Raw genomic sequence first — 17,789 nt, forward strand, 5'->3', positions numbered from 1 at the left:
GTCGGACACGACTGAGCGACTTCACTTCACTTCCCACCCAGAACTAGAATGAGGTTTGCTCTCTTTGTCCTCCTTAGTCCCTCTTAGGGGACCTAAAGCAAAAAGTTTCTAGTGCCAAGATCTCTCTCCCTTTCCCCTCTCGCTTCCTCTCTCCCTTGCTTCCTCCCTCCCCTACCTTTCTCACTGCCTGTATTTCTCTGAACAATCAGAACCTAAGATTGAAACAAGACAGTAAGATTTTTTTTTCACATAAATATATGACTTCAAAAAATTAACTTTTAGAATTAAAATATTAATTTAAGGTAATTTTCAACTAGAGGAAATTTGTTTGTTATTCAAAATAAGAGATGGAGTGGCATGGGAAAGAGAATATAGAATGACTTTACAATCTAACACTACTATCGAGAAGATAAAACCTTCATTAGAAAGTTAACTAGCTTTAATATCTTTAAAAATTCACTTGTATGTCTATTAATTTATTTACTTCTCTGTCAAAACCAGAGTTGGGATAGGCATAAGTACTAGCCTACTGCATCATGGACAAAGCCCCACGGTAGTTAAAATGGGGAGCATTAGAACCACTCTCACACAGCAAAACAGACACAATTGAGTTAGCATCAAAAAACACATCCAAATATGAAAGTCATCCTCCTATCATTCTATAGCACCAATATTCTCATATTCTATGTAATTAAAACAATACCATTTATTGAGAACAGACTAAATGCACTGTTAAGATACACATTGCTTCTAATTCTCCCAAATGTCCTAAAATAATATCAAATTTTTTTTTCCATTTAAAAATGAGTAAACTAAGACTCAGAAAAGTTAAAAAAGCAGTACTGTGCTGTGCTAAGTCACTTCAGTTCTGTCCAACTCTATGTAACCCTAAGGACTGCAGCCTTCCAGGCTCCTCTGTCCATGGGATTCTCCAGGTAAGAATACTGGAGTGGCTGCCATGGCTTCCTCCAGGGGATCTTCCCAACCCAGGTAGTTAGGTATAACCTTGACATTCAAAACCAGTTCTGATTCCAAAACATGTGCTCCTATTATTAAACCAAGGAAATAGTCTTTTAAAAATTTAATCAGGCTATAAACCACTCGAAACCAATATTTTGTCATGTTGAATTTTTTTTTTCTTTCCTAATTTAAAAAAGTAATAGCTCCCTTTCACCTTTGTAGCCCTTAAGGAATTCAGGGCAATTTTTCATTTAACCACTAGAGGACATTCATCACTAGCCTTTCCAGCTGTTCAACATTTAAAATTGGAGTTCTCCCCCCATTCAGATCCATGCTTTCAGGCCTTCACTCTTGCCAGTTAAACATTAGCATAGGTTCTATATTACATAGGTTCCCGTAACACAGGTTTTATATTACCATAAACATATTAAAGTACCTAAGGATGAAGAACATTTTTAACCTTATTAACAAAATAGAGTCATATGAAATATATAACTAAGTAAATATTTGAATAACAAAAGAAGACCCATAAAAGAGCAGCTTCTTTTAGATGCCACTTCAGTGATAAAAAGCAATCAAGTTATTATGGGAGACACATAATAGAAACTAGAACTTATCAATTTTTTAAATCATGTACCATTTAAGACTATTTTTAAGTCACATGGACCAAGGATCAAATCCTCGCTGTGAAATCATGAACAAGTTACTTAATCTGTAAAACAGGTAATAATATCTTCCTCACAAGACATTTATAAGGATTAAATGAAATAAAACACTAAAGACATAGACATAGCATACAGCAAATGCATAATCAATGGTAACGTTATTTTCATATTTCATATTTCATGAATTTCTCATATTCATATGAGGATGTAAGCACAGAAATACGGGCATTAGTTCATACATTTATTACATATGTGGGTAGCTTGGCAATCATCCTATCCAAAGTCAGTCTTAGGAACATGTTAACATAAAATGACTAATAATTAGGATATTTGAAGCATAAAAAGTATTTTAGCTAAGTTACATGAAGCTTCTTGATCTGTGTTTCCAAAAGGCAAAGTGCAGATTTTTTCTCTTCCAATGTCTTCTGAAGTTCAACAGTTTTTGCTTCAAGGGCTTGTTTTTCTTCTGAATTAATGTCTCCCTTTAAGCGCGACATTCGGCGTTCTACTTGCTGAATGTAAAAATCCTGTTACAGGTTTTAAAGAACGTTAATAGGGAGAAACAGTTAAAACCATTTTTTAGATGCAAACACACTGTAAATATTTTCATGAGTTTGGTCTGATGTCATCATTTACTAAAGTCACTTTAACTCTCTAGTGATGAAGTCCTTCTTACTCCAACGGGAGAAACAGTAAACTATTCTTCAACAACCAGAGTATATGATAATAACACACACTAATCTTAGAATATAATAGAGCAGTTAGGTGGGTACTTATTGTACTATCATGATAGAACATCAGTAAATCTACTAGGTTTACATGGACATGGATTTTGGAGGGTATTTTTCTACAGAGTACAAAAAAGAGGCACAGATTGTTAGCCATGAAAGGCTCAAACACGATGAAATTTTAAACAATATTTTGAAAATTATACTTCAGCATCTGTATTTCTGAGAAATTAAGAATATATAAGAGGCAAAAATTAAGATGTAGAGATGGAGGACATTAAACAATTAACATGGGACAGAATACGATAAAGAGAACCAAAAAGGAAACTTTAAAAATACTTTTAACCTATTGGTCCAGGGACAGGGGTGGAGAGGCTGATGTATGCATAACATACAGTTTTGCAGGGGTTTTAGGAATTCTTTTTGTTGTTTTTTTGGCTGCACCATGCAGCATGTAGGATCTTAGTTCCCTGGCCAGAGATGGAACCCACACCCACTGCAGTCTGTAGCATCTGTCTACGCCAACCTCAAGAGTTCATAGAAATCTTTTTCTTAGGACACTGCGGTATCTTGACCATCACAATTATGACAAATCAGTATGAAGACATTCATAAGAGTAACATCTACCTGAGCGTACATAATTTCTTGCTGCTGCAAGGTTTCAAAGTCCAGTTTATGTAACTGATGGTTGAGGTGCTTTAGAGAAGAACGGGTTCCTTCAATTTCAGATATGAGAGCTTTTTCTTTCATTGTTTCAGTCTGTAATTCCTGAACTTTCTTAAATAACACATCTTTCACTATGTTCAACTGAACTTCTACTTCCTGATAATAAGAATAACAATGATTAATGTAATATAATACCTTTAAATGTTTTACTGAATGAATATTATAATTTAGGGGCTCATCAACAAACCCTTATTTTAGCCCTAGAGAGTATAAAGCCCTTCTTACAATTTCAACACATTCCCAACATTGCTTGTAGTCTACTCTCATCCACTATTCCTGTATCATGTACCTTGATATGTCATCTACCCTGTGTCACCTTAGCCTTAGAACTTGACCATTTTTCACTGGTTTCTTTAGAATATAAAATACATTGAAGACACACAGCTTATAAGTTCCCAAAGTTTACTAAAGTCTTGAAAATGTTAAGGGAAGAACTCTCCCACCTTCTTTTCAGCACTATTCAGTGGTGAGCAGATAAATGCTTAACCACCAGGTTTGTAATAGATGGGAGGTTAGGAGGAAGAGGCTGATTTCCATAATTATTTATATTCCCACTAAGGCCAATTTCAAGCTACTCACATGATTCCTCTAAATTCAAAGCTGGGAAGAGATAGGCAGTTGCAGATCATTATGCAGTATATCTACTATACAGATATAAGAGTCGGACACAACTTGGTGATTAAACAACACCACTATACAGATATGATAGATGTTAGTAATTTTAAGTAACCTTAAAAGCATGCTCTGCTGCTGAGTCGCTTCAGTCGTGTCCGACTCTGTGTGACCCCATAGATGGCAGACCAACAGGCTCCCCCGTCCCTGGGATTTTCCAGGCAAGAACACTGGAGTAGGTTGCCATTTCCTTCTCCAATGCGTGAAAGTGAAAAGTGAAAGTGAAGTCACTCAGTCATGTCCGACTCTTAGCAACCCCATGGACTGAAGCCTACCAGGCTCCTCTGTCCATGGGATTTTCCAGGCAAGACTACTGGAGTGGGGTGCCACTGCCTTCTCCAACCTTAAAAGCATAGACAACAGTAAAGTGTAGAAAACTAATTTAGAAGTGACATGTGCTGAGTACTTTTTACTTTGTTTTTAATATAATTTATATAATTGTGAGTCTATATAATTTGATTTTTAATAGTAGCTATATTTAGCAGCTGACTTATAAAATTCCAGAAAATGTAACTATCAGCTTTTGTGAGCTGGTAAGCACTGGCACCAACACACTACTGGCACTATTCCTTACTCACATTTTGCCTGCAGCTGACTTCCCTACCTATGCAGCCCACTAGGAAACAGAAACCAGTACCCCAGTTTCACTTCTCCCGTCTCAAGAGGCAGGTCTGTCTTGACCTCAAAGTGTCACATTAATGTATTCTAGGCTTCAAATAGATCTCACCTGCCAAGATCTATTGAAAGCTCTCATTTTAGAATGTTGAAATAATTTCCCTCTGTCCTCTTATACACAGGTAAGCATATTTCTCTTTGGTCTCCAATGAACCTCAATATGTAACAAAAGAAGTCTGTGATTGGCACATGTGAATTTTCACAAATGAAGAAACCTAATAATCTGATATACAAGCTTATAAAATACATTGCTTTTCATATAATAGAAAATTTTCACTGGGTTCAGGACCTTCTCAATGACTGCCTGGCTGAGTTTTAAAGTCAGTGCTTGGTGGTAAATAAGTCAGCAAAACATATAGGGCTGAGATTTTTCCCAAACAAAAAAACAAAACCCCAAGAACACAGCCCTGCTCAAACATGTGGCCAACCTTACTATTTATTAATTCAGCTAATTTCTTTTTAAATATCACTAGTTTTTAATTCTTTCTTCAGAAGGTTTATTTCATATAAAATTCACAGTCTTTAAGATTTCTAATAAGCTCCAATACTGTCCCATTTCATGTACTAACAGAAAATCATGCTTTCTGAGGGGAAACAGTCATAACATTTTTTTAAATAATGTTGTATGATTTGGACTCAAATACCACTCAAATCAAGATTGTTGCATGACGTTGTTACTCAGGATTTTAAACATACAACAGCACACTAAGGAAGCTGGATTCTATCCGAATATAAATGAAACCATACTTGAAACAGGCCTCTGCAAATGGGAGATTCTACAAGCACCTTGAGCTGCCCTTCCTTTTCCCCCATTAGACAAAAAAGAATAAAAGCAAGAAGTAGTGCCTATACAGTGCCTATGGTGATAGGTCACACAAATCATTTGGAGTTTTCAAAGAGGAAATGGCAAACTAGCCTATTTCAGTTCCTCAAAAATTGGCTTTAATGCTACCAGAGTGCCGAACAGATTTCGGTAGAAAGGGGGTGCCAGTGAAGTTAGTAAGGTGTTAGCATTTAGAAGCCCATTTACCAATAATGGTACCGAGCTGGGAGAGGTTAAAGAGACAGCAGATGCTGATGAAATATGTGTAATGAATGCAGACCACTGGGAGGGAACTGGATCACAAGCAAAAAATGGTAGGCAGGTAGAAATCAGTTGTAAAACAACGGCATTTTTCAAGATACATTTGCAATTTAAGAAAATACATGTGGATAGCAAACAGGGACAAGGACACAGTAGGCATTGGGAGGACATGGAATCTCACAGGATCTACCTTTCAGAGATGACATCAAAGTTAAATGCTGGAAGTGAAGCAAATGGAGAATTAAGAGCTTAAAATAAAAAGAGGTTCAACAACTCAACAATCTAATTACAAATGTGATTACCTCAGAAATCACAGCTTTATTAAAAGCAGGACGACCTCCTGCTCATCTGATCTCAAGAGTCTAATTTATTCACTATTACTAAATTTGCTGTAATTTTTTTAAAACTGAAACTAAATTTTACCTTCACACCTCTTTCTTCCTCCCTTAGCATGTCTTCCAAGTTGGTAGCTTTCTCCTCTACAGACATAGTTTTCTCAGTTATCTCCTTTAATTTTTTTCTTACAATCTGATTATGATTTTTAATTTTGCCTAACCTATAGAGAATTATGAGGAAAAAGCAGAAAACATGTCTAAAAGATATTTAATGCAAACAAACAAAAAACAGTTTATCCTAAGATTTCTTCATATAACGTGAAGCTTCTTTTGCCATAAACCTTTTAATACCAGCATATATTTAGTAGGTCATACAAATATTGCTCCTAAGGCTTTGTATTGAAAAACTCAGGAAAAATTGTTTAGGTTTAATAACTTAGTAGCTATAATTTTATAGTTATTGAACCAAAAAAACAACATTCAATAATTTTTCTAGAAATATTAAAAAACTACAAACATTCTTAGATATCTTTTTTCTTACCTTGCTGTTTCTTCATTAATGTCCATCTTTACTTTGGAAATATTTTTCCTCAGAGCTTCTAAATCACTGGAACTTCTATTCACAGTGGCTTTTAAAGAATCCAGCTATTTATTAGTTAACAGACAGAAATTATATATTTACTCTATATCTTATAATTCCATTTCTGAGAATTTTTATTCTGAACACATTCGTTTCTAACCTACATAACAGTGACAAACATAATAACCATGTTTCTGTAACATATTTAACAATTTTTCTTTTTATCTGATAATAAATTTCAAATGACTTATAAGATACTGACAAATTATAGAGATCTACATATATGAGTTAAAAGCACATAGAACAAAAGCTTCACAACACTGCATTTGGCAATGATTTCTTGGATATGACACCAAAGGCACAGACAATCAAAGAAAAATAGACAAGTTTGACTTCATTAAACTAAAAATTTTTGTACAGCAAAAGTAATATCAACAGAACAAAAAAGCAACACAAAGAATGAGGGGGAAGTAACTACAAATTATATATCTGATAAGGGACTAATATCCAGGATATATAGGGAACTTCTAAAATTCAACAACAACAAACAAGCCTGACTCAAAAATGGTCAAAGACCCTGAATAGATATTTCTGCAGAGAAGAGATACAAAAGGTAAATAAGCACATGAAAAAATGCTCAACATCATCAATCATTAGGTAAACAAAAATCAAAACTACATTGAAATACCATTTCACAACCATTAATACAGCTACCATCAAAAAAATCTCAAAATGAAAAGTGTGGATGAGGATGTGGAGAAATTGGAACCCTTGTGCACTGTTAGTGAAAATATCAAATAGTACTACCCCTGTGTGGTAATTCTTCCAAAAATTAAAAATGTAATTATTGTTTGATCCAGCAATTCTGAGATAATTCTACACCCATGCTCACAGCAGCATTATTCATTATAGCCAAAACAGGAATGCAATCCAAGGTCATTGACAGGGGAATTGCTAAGCAAAATATAGTATATACACACAATGGAATACTATTCAGCCTTAAAAAAACAAAATTTTGACATATGCTGTAACATGGATGACCCTTGAGGACATTATGCTAAGAAAAATAAGTGACATAGGCCAGCCAGGAAAAGACAAGTATTTTATGACTCCATTTATATGAGATACTTAGAGTAGCTAAAATTATAGAGACAGAATGTAGAATGGTGGTTTCCAGGGGCTGGGAGGACAGGGAAATGGGAAATTATTATTCAATGGGTACAGAGTTTCTGCTTTACAAGGAAAGAGTTATGAAGATGGTTGATAGTGATGGTTGTACAACATTAGCAATGTATTTAACACTAAACTGTCCATCTGAAGACAGTTAAGATGGTAAATTGTGTATGTATTTCACCACAATAAAAAAATTTTGAGAAAAAATGAAGTACTTTTACATGTTACAGCTTATAAGAACCTTGAAAACATTATGTAAGTAAAAAAAACCCTGACACAAAATGCATCATGTTGTATGATGTCCAAAATAGGTAAATCCACAGAGACAAAGTAGATCAGGAGTTGCCAGGGCCAGGGTGGGAGGAGGACAGGGACAGAAGGAAAGCCATTGCTAACAGGTATGAGATTTCTCTTTGAAAGACCAAAATACTCTAAGATTAGATAGTGATAATGGTTTCACAATTCTATAAAATACTAAAAATTATTGAATTGTATGCTTTAAGAGGGTGTATTTGATATGTGAATTCTATCTCAATAAATAAATTATAAATAAATGAATACCTGCATTTTTTTCTCCAACTGGTTTAAGCTTTAAAATTTTGGAGAATGAGCTATTAGCAGTGACATTTAATTTATGTAAGAAATTCACTTTTTTGCTTTTGCAAGATCTTACTTATTCTCTTCAGATAGAAAAAACTTTCCTTCTTTATCAGAAATATAAAGCATAACAACTTATAAAATGAAATGCTCTGCAATGTTTCAATTTCCCACTCAAATATCAGTAACTTCAGATAATATGGCCTCAAGGCACAAATTTCATAAAGATCCCTTTATTGCTAACTATGGGAATTGCTAACTCTACCCATGGAATAATCTAGTTGACATGTATGCTCAAAAGAAGAAAAGACCAAAGCAGAAGATTTTATTCTGTTTAAAGACATTATACCACTACATTGTCCCACTACTACACTGAAATGTTTTCCCTTAACAAGGTAAAACACTGAACTTCAACAGTAGTTTCCGCTAGAATTTGAGTGGTAAAACCACCATATTCATGTGTCTCTGGAAAGACACTTCAAAATTTCACCAATGTCAATAATTCATCTTCACATTTATCCATTTTCCTTTATCTTATGATTTCCAGCCTAGACCTTTCAGAAGTCTTTTGCCTTGAGTCAATAACAAAACACGTGTGATAGGCAAGTTGAGCACTGCACAACACCAGGGGAACCCTTTATACCACCCATGATGTGAAGACAGCCCCCTGTTGCCTGTATCCAATTAAGGTTTCAATAGAAAGTGAAAGTGAGGTCACTTAGTTGTGTCCGATTCTTTGCAACCCCATGGACTGTAGCCTACCAGGCTTCTTGGTCCATGGGATTTTCCAGGCAAGAATACTGGAGTGGGTTGTTGCCATTTTCTTCTCCAGGGGATCTTTCTGACCCAGGGATCGAACCTGTGTCTCCCTCATTGTAGGCAGACGCTTTACCATCTGAGCCACCAGGGAAGCCCTGCTGCTGCTGCTGCTAAGTCGCTTCAGTCGTGTCCGACTCTGTGCGACCCCAGAGACGGCAGCCCACCAGGCTCCCCTGTCCCTGGGATTCTCCAGGCAAGAATGCTGGAGTGGGTTGCCATTTCCTTCTCCAATGCATGAAAGTGAAAAGTGAAAGTGAAGTCTCTCAGTCGTGTCTGAGACCTAGACTCCTAGAGACCCCATGGACTGCAGCCCACCAGGCTCCTCCATCCATGGGATTTTCCAGGCAAGAGTACTGGAGTGTATCCTAAAAGTTCAAGTTTCACAACAAGAAGGGATGTAACAAAAAGAACTAGAAGACAGGTCCTTAACAAAGGAAAGCCTTTATGCTTATCTGTATAGTTAGTTGTTATAAACACACAAACCAGTCCTTTTAATTGACATACCTCATCCTTCAGCTGAATTCTATTAGCTTCATGACGTTGATATTCCGTTCTACATTTTAAAACTTTACGATCAGCAACAGAAATTTTTTTTTCATACTCTGTGTTATTCCCAATCTCATTTTCCAAAAACTTGATTTTTTCCTTAACCAGATTTTCTTTTTCTCTTATTTCCTGCTTTATCCTTGCTAATGCCTAGAATTTGAAATACATGTTAAATACATGTGTAATTAAAACTAAAAGGAATTCTGTTTTTATAGTACTTATTTTACCAAAATTTAAGGACAGACTAATTTAAATGAATGAAATAAAATATTAGTACGCCACTAATATCTATAAGCTCATATTTTTAATGAACCCTATATTTTATTTCATCCATCTTGTACTTTGCTAAAGGGATAAGAAAAATGTCAGTCTTTTATCAAGAAAAGGTGACATCTAAAAAATAAAACAGTATTGAATAGTTTTCACATTTCAATGTAGTTTTCCAAGACCAGTGTAACAAGACCAGTTTTTTTTTTTTTTCATTTTTTGAGAATATTATTTTTGTTATTTGTTTCAATAGGAATATCTTCATCACTCAGGCTTCCTGCTGGTCATGGAGATACAAAATAACTAGAATATGCAAAGTAATAACTGTGGTGTGGACAATGTACCATGGGAGCAAAAAGATGATGAAATCTACCCAAGAGAAATCATTAAAAGCATTACCTAAGAGGCTTCATTTGAGTCAGGCCTAAAAAGATAAGTGGGGATGCATAAATACTCTCACATGGTTAAAGTATAGGGTGGGAGGGCAAGGATGGAATGGGGGGATGTTAAGAAAGAGTGGATACAGATGACAGAGATGAAGGGTGGAAGGCAGAGGTTAGGGCCAAAGGGTGAAGAATTCAACTTTTCAATTGCCACGTTAAGGAGAGTCAAGTTTTAAGCAATATGGAATAAAGATCTTAGAGTTGGGGAATAAAAAGATCATATGTGGTTTTTCAGGTGATTCTGATGACAGTATGTCAGATGAGTTGGAGAGAGAAGGAAAATTTACCCTAAGATATATTTCTTTCAAGTTTTCTGAAACAGAGTCTCACCAAACAACTAATCTCAGGAGACTGGGTCAGGGGAGGCTATATTTCTGAAGTTGGTAAGTTTTAGAAATGGTACATGTAATATTGTACCTATTAGCATATTAAATCAATATACATCCAAAATTCACTGCATTTTAAAACACATTATAGATTTGTTTACTCTAGTATTCCCATCTATATAACAATTAATATTCTATAATTGTAACATTCTATATCTCTACAGTGTCCATTCAACCAAAGGATAGGTTAAAACTTCCTAAATTTGTATGTGTCAAATAATTATTCTAGAATTCCCTGCTTTATATTAATTTTTCTACCACTTAGAAGCTTTAATTCCTACATTACAGGCATTAACAGGGCAATCTATTCACAGTTAAGTTTTCATGTAGGTGATACCACAGATCAAAAACACCACAAATCAAGAGCTAGTTGTTAAACATCTAGAGGCATCCCACTACCTATGGAACCACTTCTGAGCACCCTCCCTAGTCTTTTTCAATACATATAGCCAGGAGATGTCACCCTGTGAATAAGGAATCACTGAGGATGTAACCAGAGAGCTGTAGGCTGTAGATTCCACCAAATCAGCAGGCTGAGTAACTTTAGCTACAGGGTTGTATGAGCATTCAGATTATGGATTTGCAGTCTTAGATCTTAGTCTTAGATGTGATCTACACAGAGGAAGCAGTCAGGACTTGATGTTTGAAACCAGTATAAAGCAAGAAAGAGAAACCAACATTAGTAGCAAGAAATAAGAGGAACTCAGAGTTAAGATTGGTTCTTCCAACTCCCCTCTAAGGAGGCATAAGCCATTTTGTTGATAAAATGATTACTCACAGAAATTTAAAATACAGAAATCACATTTTCATGTAAGTTACACGTAACAAGTAAACCACATCCAGATATCAGAATTCCAAACTTCCAGTGACCTGAATTGCTTGCCAAATGCCTTTCCATGGAGTATACTCAGAATGGAAGTTCACACATTTCTCATGTGCCTTCTTTCCTCCTCAATTCCTTCTCCCTCCCCAACTTCCCTAATCTTCCCATTTTCACTCACCACTATTTCACTCTTTAATGACTTCCCCAAAAAGTTCTCCTAAATTACCTCTGAAAGGAGCAAAAGATAACACTAGACGGGTGTTTAGTCAGCATGGTGTTCCTCCCCTTCAGAGCTTTTACCCCATTCTGGATGGTAACTCAGTTTCAAAAGGGACAATTTATTGCAGTCAGGGTTTCTTTCCTGACTCTCCATCCTTCTTTCTTGGCTACCCATTGAGGCTCATTTCCCTACACCTTTTGATTCACACAGAAACAGCACACATGTTAAATCCAAGGCATCGTGGACAACCATGTACATATGAGTCAAGGCATTGGCTTTGCTGCAATAAAGTTGTCTGTCGATTTTCTCTTGTTTCACATTTCAGAGATATTAGAATCCAGTCTTTGGCATTATATACCATAAGTAAATAACCTTCATAAAATCACATTTCCAAATAGATATAGAACCAGCTTTAGAAAACATTTACCAAAACTATTAGATCATGCTACAAAAGTGACTTTCAAATAATAGTGTGATTTAATTTGAAATGAATGAGTTAAATACAAAAAGAGATAAATACAGCTGAAAGTTGCAAGAACCAAACAACCACTTTACCACGGCACAGTTATCGATGTCTTTATCTCTCTTCTGCATCTGTTCTATTGTGCTTTCCCACTGTAGAATGAGTTTTTGCCTTTCATTATGAATCTTTCGAAAATCTTGGGCAGCTTTATCCAATTCTAACTGTAAAATGAAGACCAAATAATATTTCTGTGAATTTAAGTGCTTTTGTGAACATCATTTTGACAATTAAAAAATGAAAATCTTTACTAAACCAACCTGTACACTTAGAGTCTCTGCAAATTCATTGTCAAGTACCTTTCTTCTCTGATTACATTCCACAGTCAGTCTTTCTAATTGCAGGGTCAGGGCCTACAATGTAGTTACATACAAAAATATTCATAATTATCATTTTACTAACATAAAAGCTGTTAGACAGCATATCTCACATTAGTATTATATTATATATATGCAAAGAGTCGGACACAACTGAGCAACTGAACTGAACTGAACTGATACATATACATATTATATGACACATATTCATTTGACATCTAAAATAACTCAAAATAATATATATATATTCTTTATCTTCTAACTTCAATGGAAACCCAATTGTTTCTAAAAAGACTTTTAATACTTTTTAAAATGAGTTAGAAAAAAAGATTAAACAATAAATTTTCATTTAAGGTTATTTTAACTAATGCATGCGGTTTTAACCTGTTAGAAAACAGAATGTTTCATGATACTAATATATCACCAGATTTAATTACAAGTAGATTTTTAAGTAGTGGTTATAATAATAATTATATTATTTAATATATTATAATATATTAAATAATCAATAGCACTGTAGTCTCAAATCAGCAAAAATTATCTGTAATATTCAAACTACAACACAAAATAAGTTAAAATATTAACACATAGTTCTAGTACAAAACTTTATTTTCTGAAATGCATTTGAGAAACCTTCTCAATCAGGATTCTTAACCTGGAGTCCAAAGATCCTTAAATGGTCAAAGGGCTTTAGAGGAGCTATAAAACTTGCATCAGGATTGTGTGAGTATTGGAGTACATTCATTTTTCTAGAGAGAGGATAATTGGCTTTATTAGACCCAAAATGTTTAAGCACTGCTTTAAAATTATAAGTGCAATTTAAATTACAGGTTGCTTTACTATAGATTTAGAGAAAATCTAACACTACAATGTATAACATCTCACCCTAATTTTATTATCATCTTGCTGAGCATACTTCTGAAGAGTGAGAGCATCACTATCTTTATGAGCTGATTCTTCCAGCCAGGCCTCCAATGCTTGCTGGTCCCAGTTCATCTGACATTTCAAACCATCCAATTTTTGAGTAGTTTTAAATATGGAATTCTAATTTCCAAAGAGAGGGAACAGGGAGAAATAACAAATCATTATTTACTATACAAACTAAAATAAAACATAACATTACATATTTAAAAGGAAGAAAGAAATCTTGTCTCTGTCCCCAGTCTCCAGATGTATACAATATATCATATTTAATTATATAACTATCATACTGGTATTTCAATTCGTTAGTTCCAAAATAGAGGGAAGTGATTATCAAATTGAGAACAATAGTTGAGTTAAAGTTTACTTAAAAAGACATTAGCGTATCTCCCCTAGAGCAATCCCATTAGTCACTCTACCAAAACTACCCAAGCAGATATGAAATCATAATAAAAATAATGTGCCTCATATGCTAACTCAAGCCCAAGACAAGTTCTCTTCAGCCCCATTTCCAATCAGATTGCTGTCTCTAAAAGATCTAGTATATAGAAATTTTGGAAGCACATTTAATTAAAATGAATATAATAATTAAGGAGATAAAATATTTTTCAATGTATTTAACAAATTTAGATTCATAAAAGAAAACAGATAAATATACAAACAAATACAAATTAACATGATAAAATAAGTATGTATGTGTATATATAGGATTTCCTGGTGGCTCAGATGGTAAAGAATATGCCTGCAATGCAGGAGACCCAGATGTATATATACATATATATATATATATATATACCCATATATATGTATATATTTGTGTATATACTTATTGTATGTGTATATATTTATGTATAATATTATATTTATTATATATGTATCAGATCAGATCAGTCGCTCAGTCGTGTCTGACTCTTTGCAACCCCATGAATCGCAACACGCCAGGCCTCCCTGCCATCACCAACTCCTGGAGTTCACTCAGACTCATGTCCATCAAGTCAGTGATGCCATCCAGCCATCTCATCCTCTGTCGTACCCTTCTCCTCCTGCCCCCAATCCCTCCCAGCATCAGAGTCTTTTCCAATGAGTCAACTCTTTGCATGAGGTGGCCAAAATACTGGAGTTTCAGCTTTAGCATCATTCCTTCCAAAGAAATCCCAGGGCTGATCTCCTTCAGAATGGACTGGTTGGATCTCCTTGCAGTCCAAGGGACTCTCAAGAGTCTTCTCCAACACCACAGTTCAAAAGCATCAATTCTTTGGCACTCAGCCTTCTTCACAGTCCAACTCTCACATCCATACATGACCACAGGAAAAACCATAGCCTTGACTAGACGAACCTTTGTTGGCAAAGTAATGTCTCTGCTTTTGAATATGCTATCTAGGTTGGTCATAACTTTCCTTCCAAGGAGTAAGCGTCTTTTAATTTCATGGCTGCAGTCACCATCTGCAGTGATTTTGGAACCCAGAAAAATAAAGTCTGACACTGTTTCCATTGTTTCCCCATCTATTTCCCATGAAGTGATGGGACCGGATAAGAATATACATATATTTCCATATATACAAATACATTTCCATAAGTATATGCATAAGTAAAGAGAAGAATTGAATTTGGAAAGCACTCCCAACCAAGTAACTAAAAGCTAAGGAAAAGAGAAAAACAGATTATAGTACTTTAATATTAGAGTCACAGGTTGATAATATGAAAGGTAAAAATTCTGACTGAAAAATGAAATTCAAAATTATAAGTGACTTTTTAAATATAGATTTTTAAAATGTAACACTTATAAATAAATTATGCCTAGTATGGTGTGATAGGCAGACAGCAGGGTACCTCACATATTGTAAGGTTCAATGACTATTTGGTAAGCGAACACTGAGAAAATAAATGTAGTATTCTATCACTGTTGATTTAAATCACAGCTCCATGTGACTTTCATTGTCCAAAAAACAACATAAGTAAATGTCAGGAAACTAAATGTCTTTCCCACACAGAAGAAAAAAAAAAATCAACGTTTATTTGCTGAAGGAAGAAGGAGCAATTGCACAAAATTTTAGTAACAGTTCAACACATACTTCCTTATCATTCTTTTTTTCCCGTATTGAAGTTATCTCATTTTCCAGTCGTTGAATTTCATCCTTCACTCGTCCCAGTTCTCTCTCAGCAATCATCTTAAAATGTTCTTCACTTTCAATCTCATGATCCCTGGCTTTGCAAAGAGACTACAGAATAACATACAAAAAAGAAAGACTTTTTACATTTTAAAATTATAAAATAACTCTAAAACTAGACAAAAAAAATAACAAAGTTCCCACGAAATGCTTAGATGACCTATTATTAATTCCACTCTCTGAAACTTGCACATTAGATTTTGTGATTCAGTGTAGGCAGTGCTGCTTACTAGTTGTGAGAAAGATAGTTCATGGAATGTGCTAGGAAAAAATGTTGTCAGCAGTTTTATTTTGATCTAGGGAAACTGTTGAAAACCAAAGTTTATATACTGAGACTTTAAAAGATATAATTCATTTATTTAAAAATAAGAAATTAATATTAAAATACTTAGGAAATGGTATGCTTATAAGAACTGACCACATATCCAATTAAGAGAAATACTTTTAAAATAATTATGTAAACAGTGATGGTTGTAAATATGCCTTAGAGTATGTTAACATACAATGATGCCTTTGTGTTGTTTTACTTAATAAAATTGTATTTGTTGCCTACTGATCTTTTAGGACTTCAAAATTATCACCAGTGGTATTGTTTTTACATTATTAAGGCTGTTAGTGTTGAAGGAAGTTTATTGTCTTTCATCTCTATTAGCCTACTTGAAGTTTGACTATAATGAAATACACCTTAAGACTATCTCTGCTTCTCAAATCCCCAACTCAGTGGTTTAATAACTTGAGGAAAAGATGTTATCCTAAACTGTTTATTAATTACTAAATCACATCAGGATTCCAAAATCTTGGGATTGTTTTTAAAAGTTCAATAAATTTATAGCTTTCTAATGAGACTTGTAAAAACTCATGAAATAGTTACTTATCTATATTAATTATAAATTGGTATTAGAAACATGACTTGTTCAGTTTTAAGAATTACATATTTCTTCATAGAAACATAGATGTACTTAAAAAAAAAAAAGTTTGAACGAGAAGCTAGTAAAGTCTCCAATGCTGATTTACAGAACTTTTGGATTTTCTGGGCATCATCAGGGAAAGAGAGTCTTCACATGAATAGACTGTCCATAAAACAGATGCTTACTTAATTAATTACTCTAAGTTTTAATTTTTATTGTTTGTACTAATATTTCTAAAATGCATTGTACTGTCCCTAGCTTCCTGAACATAAATTAACTTTTCTATTATCTCAGAATTGTTATTGTAAAATTCAGTCCTTAAACTATGCTAAAATATTGTGGTGTCCTTAGGACTACTGAAGTGTGTTGACAGTTTGCCTCCTCTCAAAATCACTCCAGGAAGTTGTGCTGAAGAATTTTAAAGTAGACAGAAACTCTATTATAATGTTTTATTAATCTGTTTCTACTTAGGCCATCACTTCTCTGCACTGCTGTCACTGCACCCTTCTCATATAATCAGCTGCCTAATATTATATCAGAGTGTCTGAATGATGATATCTCCTGATGAATTAATTGTTCCTTGAATTTGGTGGCAGTAGAGTTCCTAAAAATCTTTTTTTCTACCTACTTTCAGGTTTAAGCTTTTGTTCATAATCATTTAGTTATGTGAAAATTTCTTATTATATCTCTAAAATCAAATCACAGATGTAAATGCAATGTGAAATGTTCCATGACTACACATGATACACTCAATGTGAATTTCAATCAGTATTGTACCTGGGTAAACAAGAACTCTTGCTTAACATTTTTGAAGTGAGAAGTCATAGCATTAATTCGATCTTCATAGTCACGGAGCTGATCTTGCATGCTTGACCTTTCATCTTGCAGCTTTGATAACTGTAAATAATAAATGCTATGATCAACCAAAGTCCTACTAAGTTTTTACCATATTAAAAATATAAAATCAAAAGAAAATAAAATTTTCATTTACTTTGCTTCTTTCAATATCCATTTGAATTTCTAAAATCTACTGATCTTTTAAATGTTATAAAATACTGTTGTGATTTAGAGATAACTGTGGGAAAATTAGCACCATAATATGTGAACCGTGAACTTCCAGATGTTCCAGCTGGTTTTAGAAAAGGCAGAGGAACCAGAGATCAAATTGCCAACATCCACTGGATCATCGAAAAAGCAAGAGAGTTCCAGAAAAACATCTATTTCTGCTTCATTGACTATGCCAAAGCCTTTGACTG

At 34.3% G+C, this 17,789-nt stretch overlaps 1 protein-coding gene across 1 annotated transcript in view; it reads right to left on the reverse strand.

Moving 5' to 3' along the window:
- Nucleotides 1–17,789, reverse strand: part of CCDC39 (coiled-coil domain containing 39) — a 52,444-nt gene that overhangs the window by 26,922 nt on the left and 7,733 nt on the right. Inside the window, exons 2-11 of the mRNA XM_010855627.1 lie at nt 17,311–17,430; nt 15,530–15,676; nt 13,422–13,580; nt 12,480–12,572; nt 12,255–12,383; nt 9,519–9,710; nt 6,387–6,490; nt 5,934–6,066; nt 2,981–3,175; nt 1,988–2,152 (exon numbers count right to left, since the gene is read on the reverse strand). Of these exons, the coding sequence (XP_010853929.1) occupies nt 1,988–2,152; nt 2,981–3,175; nt 5,934–6,066; nt 6,387–6,490; nt 9,519–9,710; nt 12,255–12,383; nt 12,480–12,572; nt 13,422–13,580; nt 15,530–15,676; nt 17,311–17,430 (1,437 nt within the window). The remainder of the gene's footprint in view (nt 1–1,987; nt 2,153–2,980; nt 3,176–5,933; nt 6,067–6,386; nt 6,491–9,518; nt 9,711–12,254; nt 12,384–12,479; nt 12,573–13,421; nt 13,581–15,529; nt 15,677–17,310; nt 17,431–17,789) is intronic.

This window comes from Bison bison, unplaced genomic scaffold (assembly GCF_000754665.1).
Source record: "Bison bison bison isolate TAMUID 2011002044 unplaced genomic scaffold, Bison_UMD1.0 scf7180017864367, whole genome shotgun sequence".
NCBI classification, from domain to species: Eukaryota; Metazoa; Chordata; class Mammalia; order Artiodactyla; family Bovidae; genus Bison; species Bison bison.